Source organism: Mobula birostris, chromosome 1, assembly GCF_030028105.1.
Source record: "Mobula birostris isolate sMobBir1 chromosome 1, sMobBir1.hap1, whole genome shotgun sequence".
In the NCBI taxonomy this organism is placed as follows: domain Eukaryota; kingdom Metazoa; phylum Chordata; class Chondrichthyes; order Myliobatiformes; family Myliobatidae; genus Mobula; species Mobula birostris.
In genome coordinates, this window is record NC_092370.1 from 58,935,188 (window position 1) to 58,949,565 (window position 14,378).

The window sequence follows — 14,378 nt, forward strand, 5'->3', positions numbered from 1 at the left end:
TTGCCAAAACCGATTTGCAGAGGAAAAATTATCTCGGCAGGTACATGCATGCGCACTGGTGCCCACGCAAGGCTTCATGGTCATTGTAGTCTTTCTCTGGGTAACTACAACATACTTGACTGCTACTCTTGTCCATTGGCAACCCTACCCCCCACCGGGTTGGCCAGTCCACAAGAATGTTGTCAATATTAAACCGGTCCGCAGTGCGGAAAAGGTTGGAGACCCCTGCTATAGTGGTATTGGTAGCATTCTACCATTATTTCGGGTCGAAACGTTGACTTTATTCTTTTCCTAGATGCTGCCTGGCCTTCTGAATTCCTCTAGCATTTTGTGTGTGTTGCTCGGATTTCAGGCATCTGCACATTTTTCTCTTGTTTGTGATTGGTAGCGTTCTAATTTGTTCTGTATTATATAAATACATAATTTGTTACTCGGTTTAATAGCAGTTTGTCTATTTTTGACCTTCTTAAGCATTTCCATGAAACTTTGGCAGCTGCTTAATTGGGCCAAAATGTACTGGCTCTGATATGTCCCAATTAACTGGAATACACTGTATTTTTTTCCTAATAGGGATCAATAAAGTTCTTTTTTCTGTCTTCTGTCTTCATTATTCTTTGGTTTCTTACAGACCGAGTTGCTCCTTGAATGGTGTTAGGGGAGGGTCATTTCTTATTGCGCATACTGTCATAAAATTTTCTTGCTTCGGAGATGTGACCCTTGGTGTTTCAGAACTATCTTGATGCTCTAGCTCAGTGTTCTACTCTTAATTTACTTGTTTAATACTTTATTAGCACCTTGATAAATTTAGTTTACTTGTTCTGACCCAGATTATCTGCCTGCAACCAGTGTAACACTGGTACTCTTAATTGGTGACCTTCATAATCTTGTGTCCTCAACTGTGCTCTGTGGTACAAGGTTTGTGTAAAATGGGAAAGGCTCGGAACAATTAAAACTGACCACTATGAAATACTGAGGATCATTGTTGTTAAAATTATTATTGGAATTGTGTGCTTCTAAATTTAGCTGGAGAATGTTAAAAATAATGGCTGAAATATGCAAGGCCAAGGATAACTCCATTAAAATTTGTAATTATTCTGTTACAACTTGTGTTAATTTACATTCAACAGACTATTACTCTCTGTGTAATTTTACTTTGTTGGATTAGTTAAATTCAGGTTTATTCTGGTTTCCTTGTGACACATTTGTCTTGCTTTATATCTTGTGAAGATCTCATGCACCCTCATCCCAGTGTGTCATGTTTTTGAAGTTGAGCTTTGCAATTCGGTGTATCAGTGCATGTTATCATCCAAATTCTCCTGTCTTGAGGTGCAATTGTAGTCATTTGATGAAGTAACCAAGCAAAAACAATTTGCTACAAAAAATTAATTTGGCTACATAATTTTATTTTATAATACCAAAGCAACATGGAACTATGTCATTTTACTAGCCCATAATCTCCTACTTGCATGTACTACTGTGCTATTGTAAGTATGCCTGCAAGAAAATGAAACTCAAGGTTGTATATGGTGACATGTACTTTGATAATAAATCTACCTTGAACTTTAAATTTTGAAGTACTTATTTAAATTTTATCTGTAATAATTTTTCAGATCTCCTCAGAAGACTTTCCAAGTCACAGAACACTGTTTTCTGTGGAAGAATCCAGCTATTCCTTGCAAGATTATTTCCATTATCAGAAAAGTCAGGTACGAAATTAGAATTGCTAGAAATGAATTTCCATTTATCTTTATGAACCTTCATAATGGCTGTATAGTAGGATAGAACTTTTATGTCGACTGTCCATTCAGAAAGTTACAGGCAAAATAGTAATTGGAAATCTTCTACAAAATCTGTTTGTCATTCAGATTCCATCACCAGCTTCCCTTATATGAGGGTTATGGCTCAATCTGAGATTTCTGAAAGCTCCCAGCACTTAATACCTCTCTTACTAATTGTGCTGATGACCTCAGACATTACACTCCTTTTCTGCTTTATTGTTTTTGATTATTCATGCTCACCAAATGTCATATGCTCAGTGTACAATATTTGTTCTTCTCTTTATTCTCACAGGTGGTACCAGGTGTCCCACATTTCTCTTTGCCAAACTGTTTGCCTTGTAGGAAAGGGGGGAGAAGAGGCAAGCTGTAGTGAAGGGGATGTGTTAGTTATGGGAACAGAAATGAGGTTCTGTGGATGAGACTGTGATTCCTGGATGGTATGTTGCCTCCTGGGTGCCAGGGTCTGGAAACATCTTGGATTGAGTCCCCTGCATTCTGAAATAGGAGGATGAGCTGCCAGAGGTTGTGATCCATGCAGGTACCAATGACATTGGTAAGAGAGAGAGAGAGATGAAGTTCTGCAAAGTAAGTTCAGGGAATTAGGTGCTAAGTTAAAGGACAGGACCTCCAGGATTGTGATCTCAGGATTGTTACCCATGCTGCATGCTAGTGAGACCAAAAATATGACAATCATACAGTTCAACATTTGGCTTAAGAGTTGGAATAGGAGGAAGGGCATCAGATTTTTGGATCGTTGGGCTCTTTTCCAGGGAATGTGGGACCTGTGCAGAAGGGGCGGTTTGCATCTGAACTGGGGTGGGGTACTAGTAGGATGGTTTGACTTTAAACTAGAGTTGCAGAAGGATGGGAACCAGAGTACCAGACCAGTGAGTAGAGAGGTTCTGGAGGCAGATGTTGTTAAGACCTCAGATGAAGTCATACATATCTTATTCCTCAGTTCCACCCATAAAACCTCACTAGGTGAGTTCTCCAGTCTGTCGTGACTGAGCACTAATGTGGCATTTTCCATGACTAGTAAAACCACTCCTCCCCCTTTAATCCTTCCTGCTCTATTGCATCAAAACAAAACGAACCAAACCCCAGAATATTAAAGTTGAGCATGATGTGACTTGTGTTCAATGCAAGAAATATTGTACAAAAGGCAGATGAGCTCAGGGCATGGATCAACACTTGGAATTGTGATATTGTAGCCATTAGTGAGTCTTGGTTGCAGGAGGGGCAACTCAATATTCCGTTCCATTCTTTTTGATGCAATGGAGCGGGAGGGATTAAAGGGGGAGGAGTGATGTTACTAGTCAGGGAAAGTGCCATGTCAGTGCTCAGACAGGACAGACTGGAGAACTTGCCTAGTGATGCTTTATGGGTGGAACTGAGGAATAAGATATGTATAACCACATTAATGGAGCTATATTGTAGATCACTCAACAGTCTGCTGGATTTAGAAGAAGAAATTTGTAGTGAGGTTGCAGACTGTTGTAAGAAACATAAGGTTGTTATAGCAGGTGATCTTTAATTCGCTACATATTGACTGGGATGCCCATACTGTAAAAGGACTAAATGGGATCGAGTTTGTCAAATGTGTTCACGAAAGTTTCCTAAATCAGTATATAAAAGTTCCAATGAGAGAGTGTAGTGCTTTATCTCTTATTGAGGAATAAGGCATTGCAGGTGACACAAGGTTCTGTAAGGGAACACTTTGCACCTAGTGATCATAATGCCATTAGTTTCAAAATAAATATGGAAAAAGATAAATCTGGTCCATGGGTTGAGATTCTAAATTGGAGGAAGGTCAATTTTGATGGTATCAGAAAGGATCTGGCAAGTGTGGATTGGGACAAGCTGTTTTCAGGCAAAGGTGCACTTTGTAAGTAGGAGGCCTTCAAATGTGAAATTTTGAGAGTACGGAGCTTGTCTGTGCCTGGTGGAATAAGAGGCAAAGATAACGGGTTTAGTGAACCTTGGTTTTCAAGAGATATTGAGACCCTGGTTAAAAAAAAAAAGAGACGCATTGCAGGTGTAGGAAAGTTGAGCAATTGAGGTAATTGTGGAGTATAAAAAATGCGGGAGAATACTTAAAAAAAAAAAGAAATCAGGAGGGCTAAAAGAAGGTGTGAGGTTGCTCTAGCAGACAAGGTGAAGGAGAATCCTAAGAGCTTCTACAGAAATGATAAGAGCAAAGGTATTGCAAGGGACAAAATTGGTGCTCTGGAAGATCAGAATGGTAATCTCTATGTGTGGAGCCAAAAGAGATGGGCAGGATCTTAAATGGATTTTTTTGCATCTCTGTTTACTCGGGAGGCAGACACAGAATCTATAAGTGTGAGGCAAAACAGCAGCGAGATCATGGGCCTTGTACAGATTACAGAGGAGGAGGTGCTTGGTGTCTTGAGGCAAATTAGGGTAGATAAATCCCCAGAGGTTGGCAAGGTGTTCCCTCGGATCCTACGGGAGGCACATGCAGGAATTGCAGGAACCTGAGCAAAGGTATTTAAATTGTCATTAGTGACACGTGAAGTGTCAAAGGATGGGAGGATAGCTGATGATGTTCTGCAGTTTAAGATAGGTCTTAAATATTAACCAGGAAATTATAGGTCAATGAGCCTGACATAACAGTGTAAAAGTTATTAGAACGTATTCTAAGGGACCAGGTATTTGAGTATTTCGATTATCAGGGACATTTTAGCAATAGTCAGCATGGCTTTGTGCTTGGTAGGTCATGTTTAACCAGTCTGTAGAGCTTTTTGAGCAAGTTACCAGGAAAGGTGATGACAGCAAGGTAGTGGATGTTGTCTATGTGGACCTTAATAAGGCATTGACAAGTTTCTGCATGCGAGGTTGGTCAGGAAGATTCATTCACTCAAAGTGCTGAGAGTGTAGAATGATCTGCCAGCACTAGTGATATATGTTACCTCGATTTCAATGCTTAAGAGAAGTTTGGATAGTTATGTGGCAGGGGTGTGGTGCTGTGGTCCAGATGCAGGTTGATGAGTTTAGGCAATTTAATGGTTCAGTACAGACTAGATGGATCTGTTTCTGCGCTGTACTTTTCTGTGATTCTGACTCTGTAAGAACTAATGTGTTTGAGAAGAGGACTTGGTACAAGATAATCCATGTTTGAGAATATGAAGGGTCATGGGGAGGTAAACTGCATAGAAAGCTTGCCACTGAGATTCTCTCCTTCTAGACTCTCAAGATCTATGGGTACAGTTTATTTAATATTTGTATTTTGGGAATTTGTCTTTCATGCATACATATATACATATAATACTTCCTAAATTAATAAGTTCCAAATTATACACACTAGGTCATGTGTTTTGTAAGTGCATTTATTTTTGGATTGTGGGTATTGTTGAGAAAGAAAGTACTTATTGACCATGGGAATGAATAAGCAGTTGACATTTTGGGCTGAGAGCCACCTTCAGTCCTTTAGTCAGGACTGACGAAGAGTCTCAGCCTGAAATGTTGGCTGTTTATTCATTTCCATAGGTGCTGACTGACTTGCTGAGTTCCTCTAGCATTTTGTGTGTGTTTTGGATTTCCAGCATTGCAGAATTCCTTGTGTTTATTTACTGACTATTCTTCCTCGCCCTAAACAGAATGGCTAGTCATAGTATTTCAGAAGACTTGAGAGTTAAAGCACATGGCAATGAGTTGCACATAGGCAAGACCATTTAAGAATGACAGATTTTCTCCACCAGTGGGCATTAATGAACCAGGTGGATTTCTTAATAAAAATTTGATCATTTACATGAGGCATTCCTAACTAGCTGCTCTTTTAATTAAATTCCAGGATAATTGCTCTTTTAATTAAATTCCAGGATAATTGAATTGAAATTCCATAGCTTTCATGAGGGGATTTCAACTCTCTCTGTGGACTACTGGTGCTGTATTTAGTCACTGCACGAAACCCTACCTTTTATGTAAACTTAGAAAGTCTTCTTGCACTTGATCTGTAACTTTCTTAAAACAAGGACAGTGTATTCCTTCCCATTTGTTTTCTGTACTTGTTCTTCCAGAAAAATATTAGTACATAAACCTGACTGTTTTATCACCATTTATTAATATGCCACAAATTTAAATTCTGATTTTCATTATTCTGGAAAAAGTGGATAATTTCACAATTCTCCACATTGCCCTTCATCAACTCTTCACTGTTCAGTGACATAACATGCTTCTATCATGTAAAAGTTGCTGGTGAATGCAGCAGGCCAGGCAGCATCTCTAGGAAGAGGTACAGTCGACGTTTTGGGCCGAGACCCTTCATCAGGACTAACTGAAAGAAGAGCTAGTAAGAGATTTGAAAGGGGGAGGGGGAGATCCGAAATGATAGGAAAAGACATGAGGTGGAGGGATGGAGCCAAGAGCTGGACAGGTGATTGGCAAAAGGGATATGAGAGGATCATGGGACAGGAGGCCTAGGGAGAAAGAAAAGGGGGAGGGGGGAAAACCCAGAGGATGGGCAAGGGGTATAGTGAGAGGGACAGAGGGAGAAAAAGGAGAGAGAGAATAAGAATGTGTATGTATGTATATAAATAAATAGCAGATGGAGTACGAGGGGGAGGTGGGGCATTAGCGGAAGTTTGAGAAGTCAATGTTCATGCCATCAGGTTGGAGGCTACCCAGACGGAGTATAAGGTGTTGTTCCTGCAACCTGAGTGTGGCTTCATCTTTACAGTAGAGGAGGCCGTGGATAGACATATCAGAAGGCCTCCAGTCCCATGATCCTCTCATATCCCTTTTGCCAATCAACTGTCCAGTTTTTGGTGCCATCCCTCCCCCTCCTGTCTTCTCCTATCATTTCGGATCTCCCTTTCCCCCTCCTACTTTCAAATCTCTTGCTAGCTCTTCTTTCAGTTAGTCCTGACGAAGGGTCTTGGCCGGAAACGTCGACTGTACCTCTTCCTAGAGACGCTGCCTGGCCTGCTGCGTTCACCAGCAACTTTTACGTGTGTTGCTTGAAATTCCAGCATCTGCAGATTTCCTCGTGTTTATGCTTCTATCATGTTTCTCTTTCTGTCCTTCTGACAATTTACCTCCTCTTCATTTTCTCTAAACTTGAATATCTTGTACTGAGTCTTCTACTTAAAGCCATTGTACAAACGTACATAAAAATTGTATATGGATGCATTAACTCTTTTCGGGCTTCCAGCCATGTTCATGTGTTGATTTTAACTGACATTTTGATGACAAGCTCCACCATCTTCATCGGGGATGATGCCTCAGCATGTCTAGTCCAGTGGTACGTATACTCAACGTCCATTCTCCATCGCTCCTGATTGGTTAGTCCTCAACTAAACAGGTTTCTGCTATTTAATGTCTAAGAATGACGATTGGACACAATTGATAGGATTGTCTATTCCTTCCATCCCGAGCCAACCCATTTGCTGTACTTAAATCATCAGTGTTGTTAGATCCAGCTGTTAAATTGTCATTTTCTTTACAGCTTAAAAATCAATTATAAGACCAAAAGGCATAGGAGCAGAATTAACCCATTGAGTCTGCTCATCATTCAAATTATGGCTGATCCATTTTCCCTCTCCTCAGCCCCACTCCCTGACCTTCTCCCTGTAACCTTTTGATGCTGTGTCCGATCAAGCTCTGCCTTGATGGCCAGGCCTCCATAGCTGCATGTGGTAAGAAATTCTACAAATTCAACACCTTCTGGCTAAGGAAATTTATCCACATCTCTGTTTTAAATGGATGCCCCTCTGTCCTGAGGCTGTGTCCTCTTGTCCTACACTCACCCACCATGGGTAACATCCTTTCCACATCTACTCTGTCTAGGCCTTTCAACGTGCGAAAGGTTTTAATGACATCCCTCCCCTCCCCACCCCCATCCTTCTGAATCCTAGTGAGTACAGAACCAGAGCCACCAAACATTCGGTGAGGCCTCACCAGTGTCTTACAAAACCTCAGCATCACATCCCTCCTCTTGTATTCTAGACCTCTTGTAATGAATGCTGATATTGCATTTGCCTTCTTCACCACTGACTCTACTTGCAAGTTAACCCTTAGGGTGTTCTGCCCAAGGACTCCCAAGTTCCATTGCATCTCAGATCCCTGGATTTTCTCCCAGTTTAGAAAATAGTCTGCACATTTATTTCTTCTACCAAAGTGCATGACCATGCATTTTCCAACATTGTATTTCATTTGCTCCTCTCATGCCCATTCTCCTAATCTGTCTAAGTTCTTTTGCAGCCATCCTGTTTCCTCAACACTACCTGCCCCTCCATCCACCTTCATCCTTAACAATTGATTACAACACCTTCCCAACCACTGAGGTCAGGCTAACTGGTCTATAATTTCCTTTCTGCTGTCTTCCTCCTTTTTTAAAGAGTGATTGACATTTGCAATTTTCCAGTCCTTTGGTACCATGCTGGAGTCCAATGATTTTTGAAAGATCATTACTAGTGCCTCCACAATCTTTCAGAACCCTCGGGTGCAATTCATCTGGCTTGGGTGACTTATGTACCCTTGGGTCTTTTAGCATTTTGAGCACCTTCTCCCTTGTAACTGCACTTGCTTCTCTTCCCTCACACCCTTCAACATCTGGCACACTGCTAGTGTCTTCCACAGTGAAGACTGATGCAAAATGCTCATTTAGTTCATCTGTCATCTCCTTGGCCTCCGTTGTTATTTCTCTGGCCTCATTTTCTAGTTGTCCTATATCCACTCTCATCTCTCTTCTATTTTTTTACATACTTGAAAAATATTTTAGTATCCACTGTGATAGTTTGCTAGCTTGCTTTCATATTTCATCTTTTCCCTCCTTAATAATTCTTTTGGTTGCTCTCTGCAGGGTTTTAAAAGCTTCCAATCCTCTGTCTTCCCGCTAATTTTTGTTGTGTTGTGTGCCATCTCTTTTGTTTTTATATTAGTTTTGACTTCCCTTGCCTGCCATGGTTGTACTACTTTGCCATTTTAGTATTCCTTTGTTTGTGGAATACCTAAATTTTGCACTTTCTCATTTTTCCTAGAAACGCATGCCATTCCTGTTCTGCTGTCATCCCTGCCAGCATCTCCTTCCATTTTACTTAGGCCAACTCCTCTCTCATACCACTGAAATAATGTTACATTAGACTTTACTTTCTCTCTATCAAATTTCAAGTTGAACACAATCATATTGTGATCACTGGTTCTTAATGGCTTTTACCTGAAGCTTCCTAATCACGTCTGGTTCATTACATAACACCCAAACCAGTATAGCTGATCCTCTAGTAGGCTCAATGACAAACTGCTCTAAAAAGCCATCTTGTAGGCATTCAACAAATTCATCCTCTTGAGATCCATTTCTGACCTGATTTTCATCAGTCAGCCTGCACGTTGAAATCTCCCATGACTATCATAACATTGCCCTTTTGACACACCTTTTCTATTTCCTGTTGTAATCTGTGGTCCGCATCCCAGCTACTGTTGGGAGGCCTGTATATAACTGCCATCGGGGTCCTTTTACCCTTGCAGTTTCTCAACTCACCCCACAAGGATTCAACATCTGCCGATCTTACATCACATCTTTCTACTGATTTGATGCCATTCTTTGCCTGCAGAGCCATGCCATCACATCTGCCAACCGTTCTATCCCTCCAATACAACATGTAACCTTGGAGTTTATTATCTTATTAGCTTAAGTAGCCCTTGTATTTATAACTGTTTGGTGTGCCTGTCAGTGTATAATTCTAAATTTTATTTGTCTTTCATGTTTTCTCATTGGTTACCATTTTACTGCAGTATTGAATTAAGTATTTTAAAATTTTATTATTAATACTTATAAATTAGAATGGAATTTTTCTATTATTCCTATGGTATAAAAGTAGGTATTTTGTGCCTTCTTTCTTTAGGTCTTCTCTTCCTGTAGTAAGACCCATGTCACTTCTGTTCCTGTTCTCTTTGTTCTACCAACTCTTAATAAAACAATCATGAAGGAATAAGTTTTGTGCTTTGTTCCTGACTTCTAAAAGAACCTTGGATTTAAACACCTGAATCCAACAGTTTGTAGCATGTTATGAAGAAAAATAAGGTTACAACATTTCTAAGGAAGAGCCACAAGTGTCACAGATTAAGCTTCACTGAACCATTTATTGCGACATGATTCTTGATTGTGTTTTATTTCAGGCCTCAATCTGCAAAGCCAGTTTAACCTTGAAAATGTTACTGTGTTTAATACCAATGAACAGGATAGTACCCTGGGTCTGAAGGTGAGTATTACCTTGGATGAGGAAGTTATGGAACTATCAGAATAATCTTAATTATGTGTGATTATTGAATAACTTTGCTATATTTTGAGAATTTGCAGCACACAGAAGACAGAGAAGATGGAATGGAAGTTGAAGAGGGAGAGACAGGTGACGAGGAACCTCCTACAACTTGGTACGATAATTTAACTTTTTACTAACCACAGAAATTTTTGAGCCTTTCTTGAATAATGCATGTTTAAATATTTTTATGCGGTTATGTAGAATTTGCATCAAAAACAAAACATATTATTGACCCAGGTGATCCTCCTTTTTAGTGTGGCTTTACACAAGTCTCTTCCCAGCAGATGACTTCCAATACTGCTTGCATCTATTTTCTGTATCATTTATAAGTATTAAAGATGTTAACTGTGATAACGAATTCCATATCCCAATCACTTTGGTTAAATAACTTCTCCTGAATTTTTTGTGACTATCATATTTCTACTTCCAATTTGGCAATCCCGTAAGTGGAAATGTTACTACACCACCTGATTATCAGACCTCTTAGTAATTTTGAAATCCTTTATTTTGTCTTCTACAGCTTCAATTTCCCAATAAAATTAGCAACAGTTGGTTCATTATTTCCTGTTTGTTGAAACTTCTCAGTTCTGGAATAATCCTTGAAAATCCTTTTTCCTTGCTGCTGGATCCTTGTAATCATATGCCAATAACCATACTGTTATCCTGAATTGTCACATGTTCAGCATTTTGTGCAAGTGAATTTCTGTTTTTCAGTTAAACATCTTGATAGTAACAGAAATAATAGATAGTAAAATATTTGTAATCAGTCTTTCCCTATGATTAAACAATAGTGATAGTTCATTCACTTTTTTTTAATTTTAATTTTCTAATTGCTATTTTGTTCTAACTACTTTAGTGGAAGCTAGTTCATAATGTTCCATTATTCAAGAAGGAAACTAGGGATAATCCTAGAAACTATAGACTGGTGAGTCTCATGTCAGTGGTAGGGAAGTTACTGCAGAGAATTCTTAGGGATAGGATATATGAGCATTTGAGGAAACATTGCCTAATTAGGAAAAGCCAGCATGACTTTATATGGGGCAAGTTGTGTCTTATTAACTTGATTGAGATCTTTCATAAGATGTCCAGGGTGATTAATGAAGGTAGAGCTTGGATGTTGCTTACAAATAAGGTGCTTGACAAGATCCCTCATGGCCAGCTTGTCCAGAAGATTGAAATGCATGGGATCCATCATGAATTGGCCGTTTGGATCCAAAACTGGCTTGCCCTTGGAAGACAGATGATAGTGGTTGAAGGCACTTAACCTAGCCGGAGATCTTTGATTAGTGGTGTTCCACAGGTATCTGTACTGGAACCTCTGATGTTTGTGATGTATAGAGAAGACTTGGATGATAAGATGATAACCTAGATGCATGATTTAGTAAGTTTGCAGGTGATACCAAGATTGGTGGTGGTGTGGATAGCATAGAAGATTGGCAAAGAATACAACAGGATTTAGATCAGTTGCAGATCAGGGTGGAGAAATGGCAGATGGATTCTAACCTGGGTAATTGTAAAGTGTTGCACCTTGGTTGGTCAAATGTAAAGAGGCAGACACTCCAAGATGAGCCTAGGCATCTTGGAGTGGGTTCAAGTTCACAACTCCCTGATAGTGGCAATGCAAGTTAATGGGGAGGTTAAGAAGGCCTATGCTGAAATACTTGCCTTCATTAGTCAAGGCACTGAATTCAAAGGCCAGGAAGTTATATAACCATATAACAATTACAGCACGGAAACAGGCCATCCCGGCCCTTCTAGTCCGTGCTGAACTCTTACTCTCACCTAGTCCCACCGACCTGCACTCAGCCCATAACCTCCATTCCTTTCCTGTCCATATAGCTATCCAATTTAACTTTAAGCAACAACATTGAACCTGCCTCAACCACTTCTGCTGGAAGCTCGTTCCACACAGCTACAACTCTCTGAGTAAAGAAATTCCCCCTCATATTACCCCTAAACTTTTGTCCTTTAACTCTCAACTCATGTCCTCTTGTTTGAATCTCCCCCACTCTCAATGGAAAAAGCCTATCCGTGGTGTAGCTTTATAAAACTATTTAGGCCACATATGTAGTATTGCATATAGTTCTGGTTGGCCTATTACAGAAGTTATGTTGACGCTTTGGAGAGGGTGCAGAAGAGGTTGACCAAGATGTTGCCTGGATTAGAGGGCATGTGTTATAATGTGAGGTTGGGAAAAATTGGGTTGTTTTCGGTGGAGTGGCGGAGGCTGAGAGGAGATCTAATTTGTTACGTTATGACAGGCATAGATAGAGGAGGCCGACAGTATCTTTTTCCCAGTGTTGAAACGTCTAATACCAGAGGGCATGCATTTAAGGTGAGAGGGGGTAAGTTCAAAGGAGATGTGAGTGGCAGTGTTTTTTATCAGAGTGATGAGTGCCTGGAATGCACCGCCTTAGGGTGGCAGTGCATGATACATTGGGGACTTCTTAAGATGTGTTTAAATTGGCGCATGAATGTGAGGAAAATGGAAGGATAAGGACATTGTGTAGGTAGAAGGGAATAGTTGGGTTGACCATTTGATTATTTATTTAATTGGTTTGGCACAGCATTGTGGGTTGAAGTGCCTGTTCCTGTACTGAACTGTTCCATGTTCTGTAATTGAAGTATGTTCAGAATGTTACTAAAGGTCAAGGAGATGCTTGCAATAAAAATCTGCTGCAGTGTAAGGCCAGGATACAACAACTGAACTGTTTCTCTTAAAATTTTAAAAATGACTTTTAAATGTGAATTAGTGAATGTAATCTTCCTGTACATTATATTACAGGCTAGTACAGAACAGGCCTTCCATTTTTTAGTAGTTACCTTTATATTGTTTATAGGTCACTTTGGTTGTCCTGGTTGAATAAAGTGTGTTTTTTCACTAATATGAAGATGTGTACAACCTGTGAAGCATTACAGCTTTGTCATGAGTAAAATAAACTATTCTGAATTCTCCTTTCTTTTTGTACTGTAAATAGCTCTGTTCCAATTGATTACAACCTGTACCGGAAATTTTGGTCACTCCAGGACTTCTTCAGAAATCCAGTGCAGTGTTATGACAAAATGTCTTGGAAAACATTTTTGAAGGTAAATTTCATTTGTTGCACGACACCATTCTTTTGTCTGGAAGTCCTTAAGTTGCAGTTATAGATTTTTAAAAATTCCTTGTCCATCAAGGGACAGAGTACCATCAAAAGAAAGCAAGCAGGCCAACATTTTCAAACGGCATGAGAGCACATGGAGTACTTAAGTAACTTTATTATCAAACTATTATGTGTTACCAACAACAAAGGTAGGAAAAGGGAGGTCCTGAAGAAAGAATTTAGGGAGTTTGGCAGACAGCTGAAAACAGGATCTCCAGAGTAGTAATCTCAGATTGCTGCCTATGCCACGTGCCAGTGAGGAGTAGAAAAGGATGACTTGGCAGATGGATGCGATGCTGAAAATCGTTGCAGGGGGCAGGGCTTCAGATTTTTGGATCATTGGGATCTCTTCTGGGGAGGATGTGATCTGTACAAAAAGGATTAGTGACACCTGGACCCAAGGGCGACCAATATCCTTGTGGACAGGCTTGCTGGGACTGTTGGAAAGAGTATAAACTAATTTGGTACGGACATGGGAACCAGAGTGATAGGGCTGAGGTTGGAACAGTTGGTGCATTGAGTAGTGGGGCTGTGAGGAAGGACAGGCAGGTGGTAGGGCAAAGTTGCAGTCAGTGAAATGAATTAAAGTGCAATAGGGGCCAAAATCAAAAAGGGTGATGAATACAGGACTGAAGCTGTTATATTTGAATGCATAACTGCATCTCAGTGTGGTATGGCAATTGTCCTGTATCAGACCGCAAAGAACTCCAGCGTGTGGTGAAAACTGCCTGGCGGATTATCGGTACCCAGTTGCCCACCGTTGAGAACGTCTACCATAAATGCTGCCTGGGCAGGGCGAAAAGCATTATCAAGGACGCACCTCACCCTGACCATGGATTTTTTTACTCTCCTCCCATCCAGTAGCCTCTGCTCCCGCATCAGCAGGCACAGGAAGAGCTTCTTCCCTGAGGCTGTGACCCTGCTGAGCCTAAGCAGTATTGCATCCACATTGTACTGTCTCAGTACTTTTGATTTGTGTGCTGTAGCACTTACTTTTTATTTGCAGTTATTTTGTAAATAACACTGTTCTTTGCATTTCTGGTTAGATGCTAACTGCATTTCATTGGCTTTGTATCTGTACTCGGCACAATGACAATAAAGTTGAATTTAATCTAAAAAAAAATCTAATGTAATGTGATATACAGAATAAGATAGATGATCTTGCGGCGCAATTAGAGATT

General features: G+C 40.2%; 1 protein-coding gene across 4 annotated transcripts in view; it reads left to right on the forward strand.

Annotated features, from left to right (window-relative positions):
- The window catches only part of thoc1 (THO complex 1), a 59,761-nt gene that overhangs the window by 19,927 nt on the left and 25,456 nt on the right, over positions 1-14,378 (forward strand). For 3 of the 4 annotated variants that reach the window (XM_072255666.1, XM_072255693.1, XM_072255673.1), the window contains exons 7-10: positions 1,611-1,706; positions 9,912-9,994; positions 10,084-10,166; positions 13,033-13,141. In XM_072255666.1, the coding sequence (XP_072111767.1) occupies positions 1,611-1,706; positions 9,912-9,994; positions 10,084-10,166; positions 13,033-13,141 (371 nt within the window). The remainder of the gene's footprint in view (positions 1-1,610; positions 1,707-9,911; positions 9,995-10,083; positions 10,167-13,032; positions 13,142-14,378) is intronic. The other variant, XM_072255683.1, reaches the window with a different exon arrangement.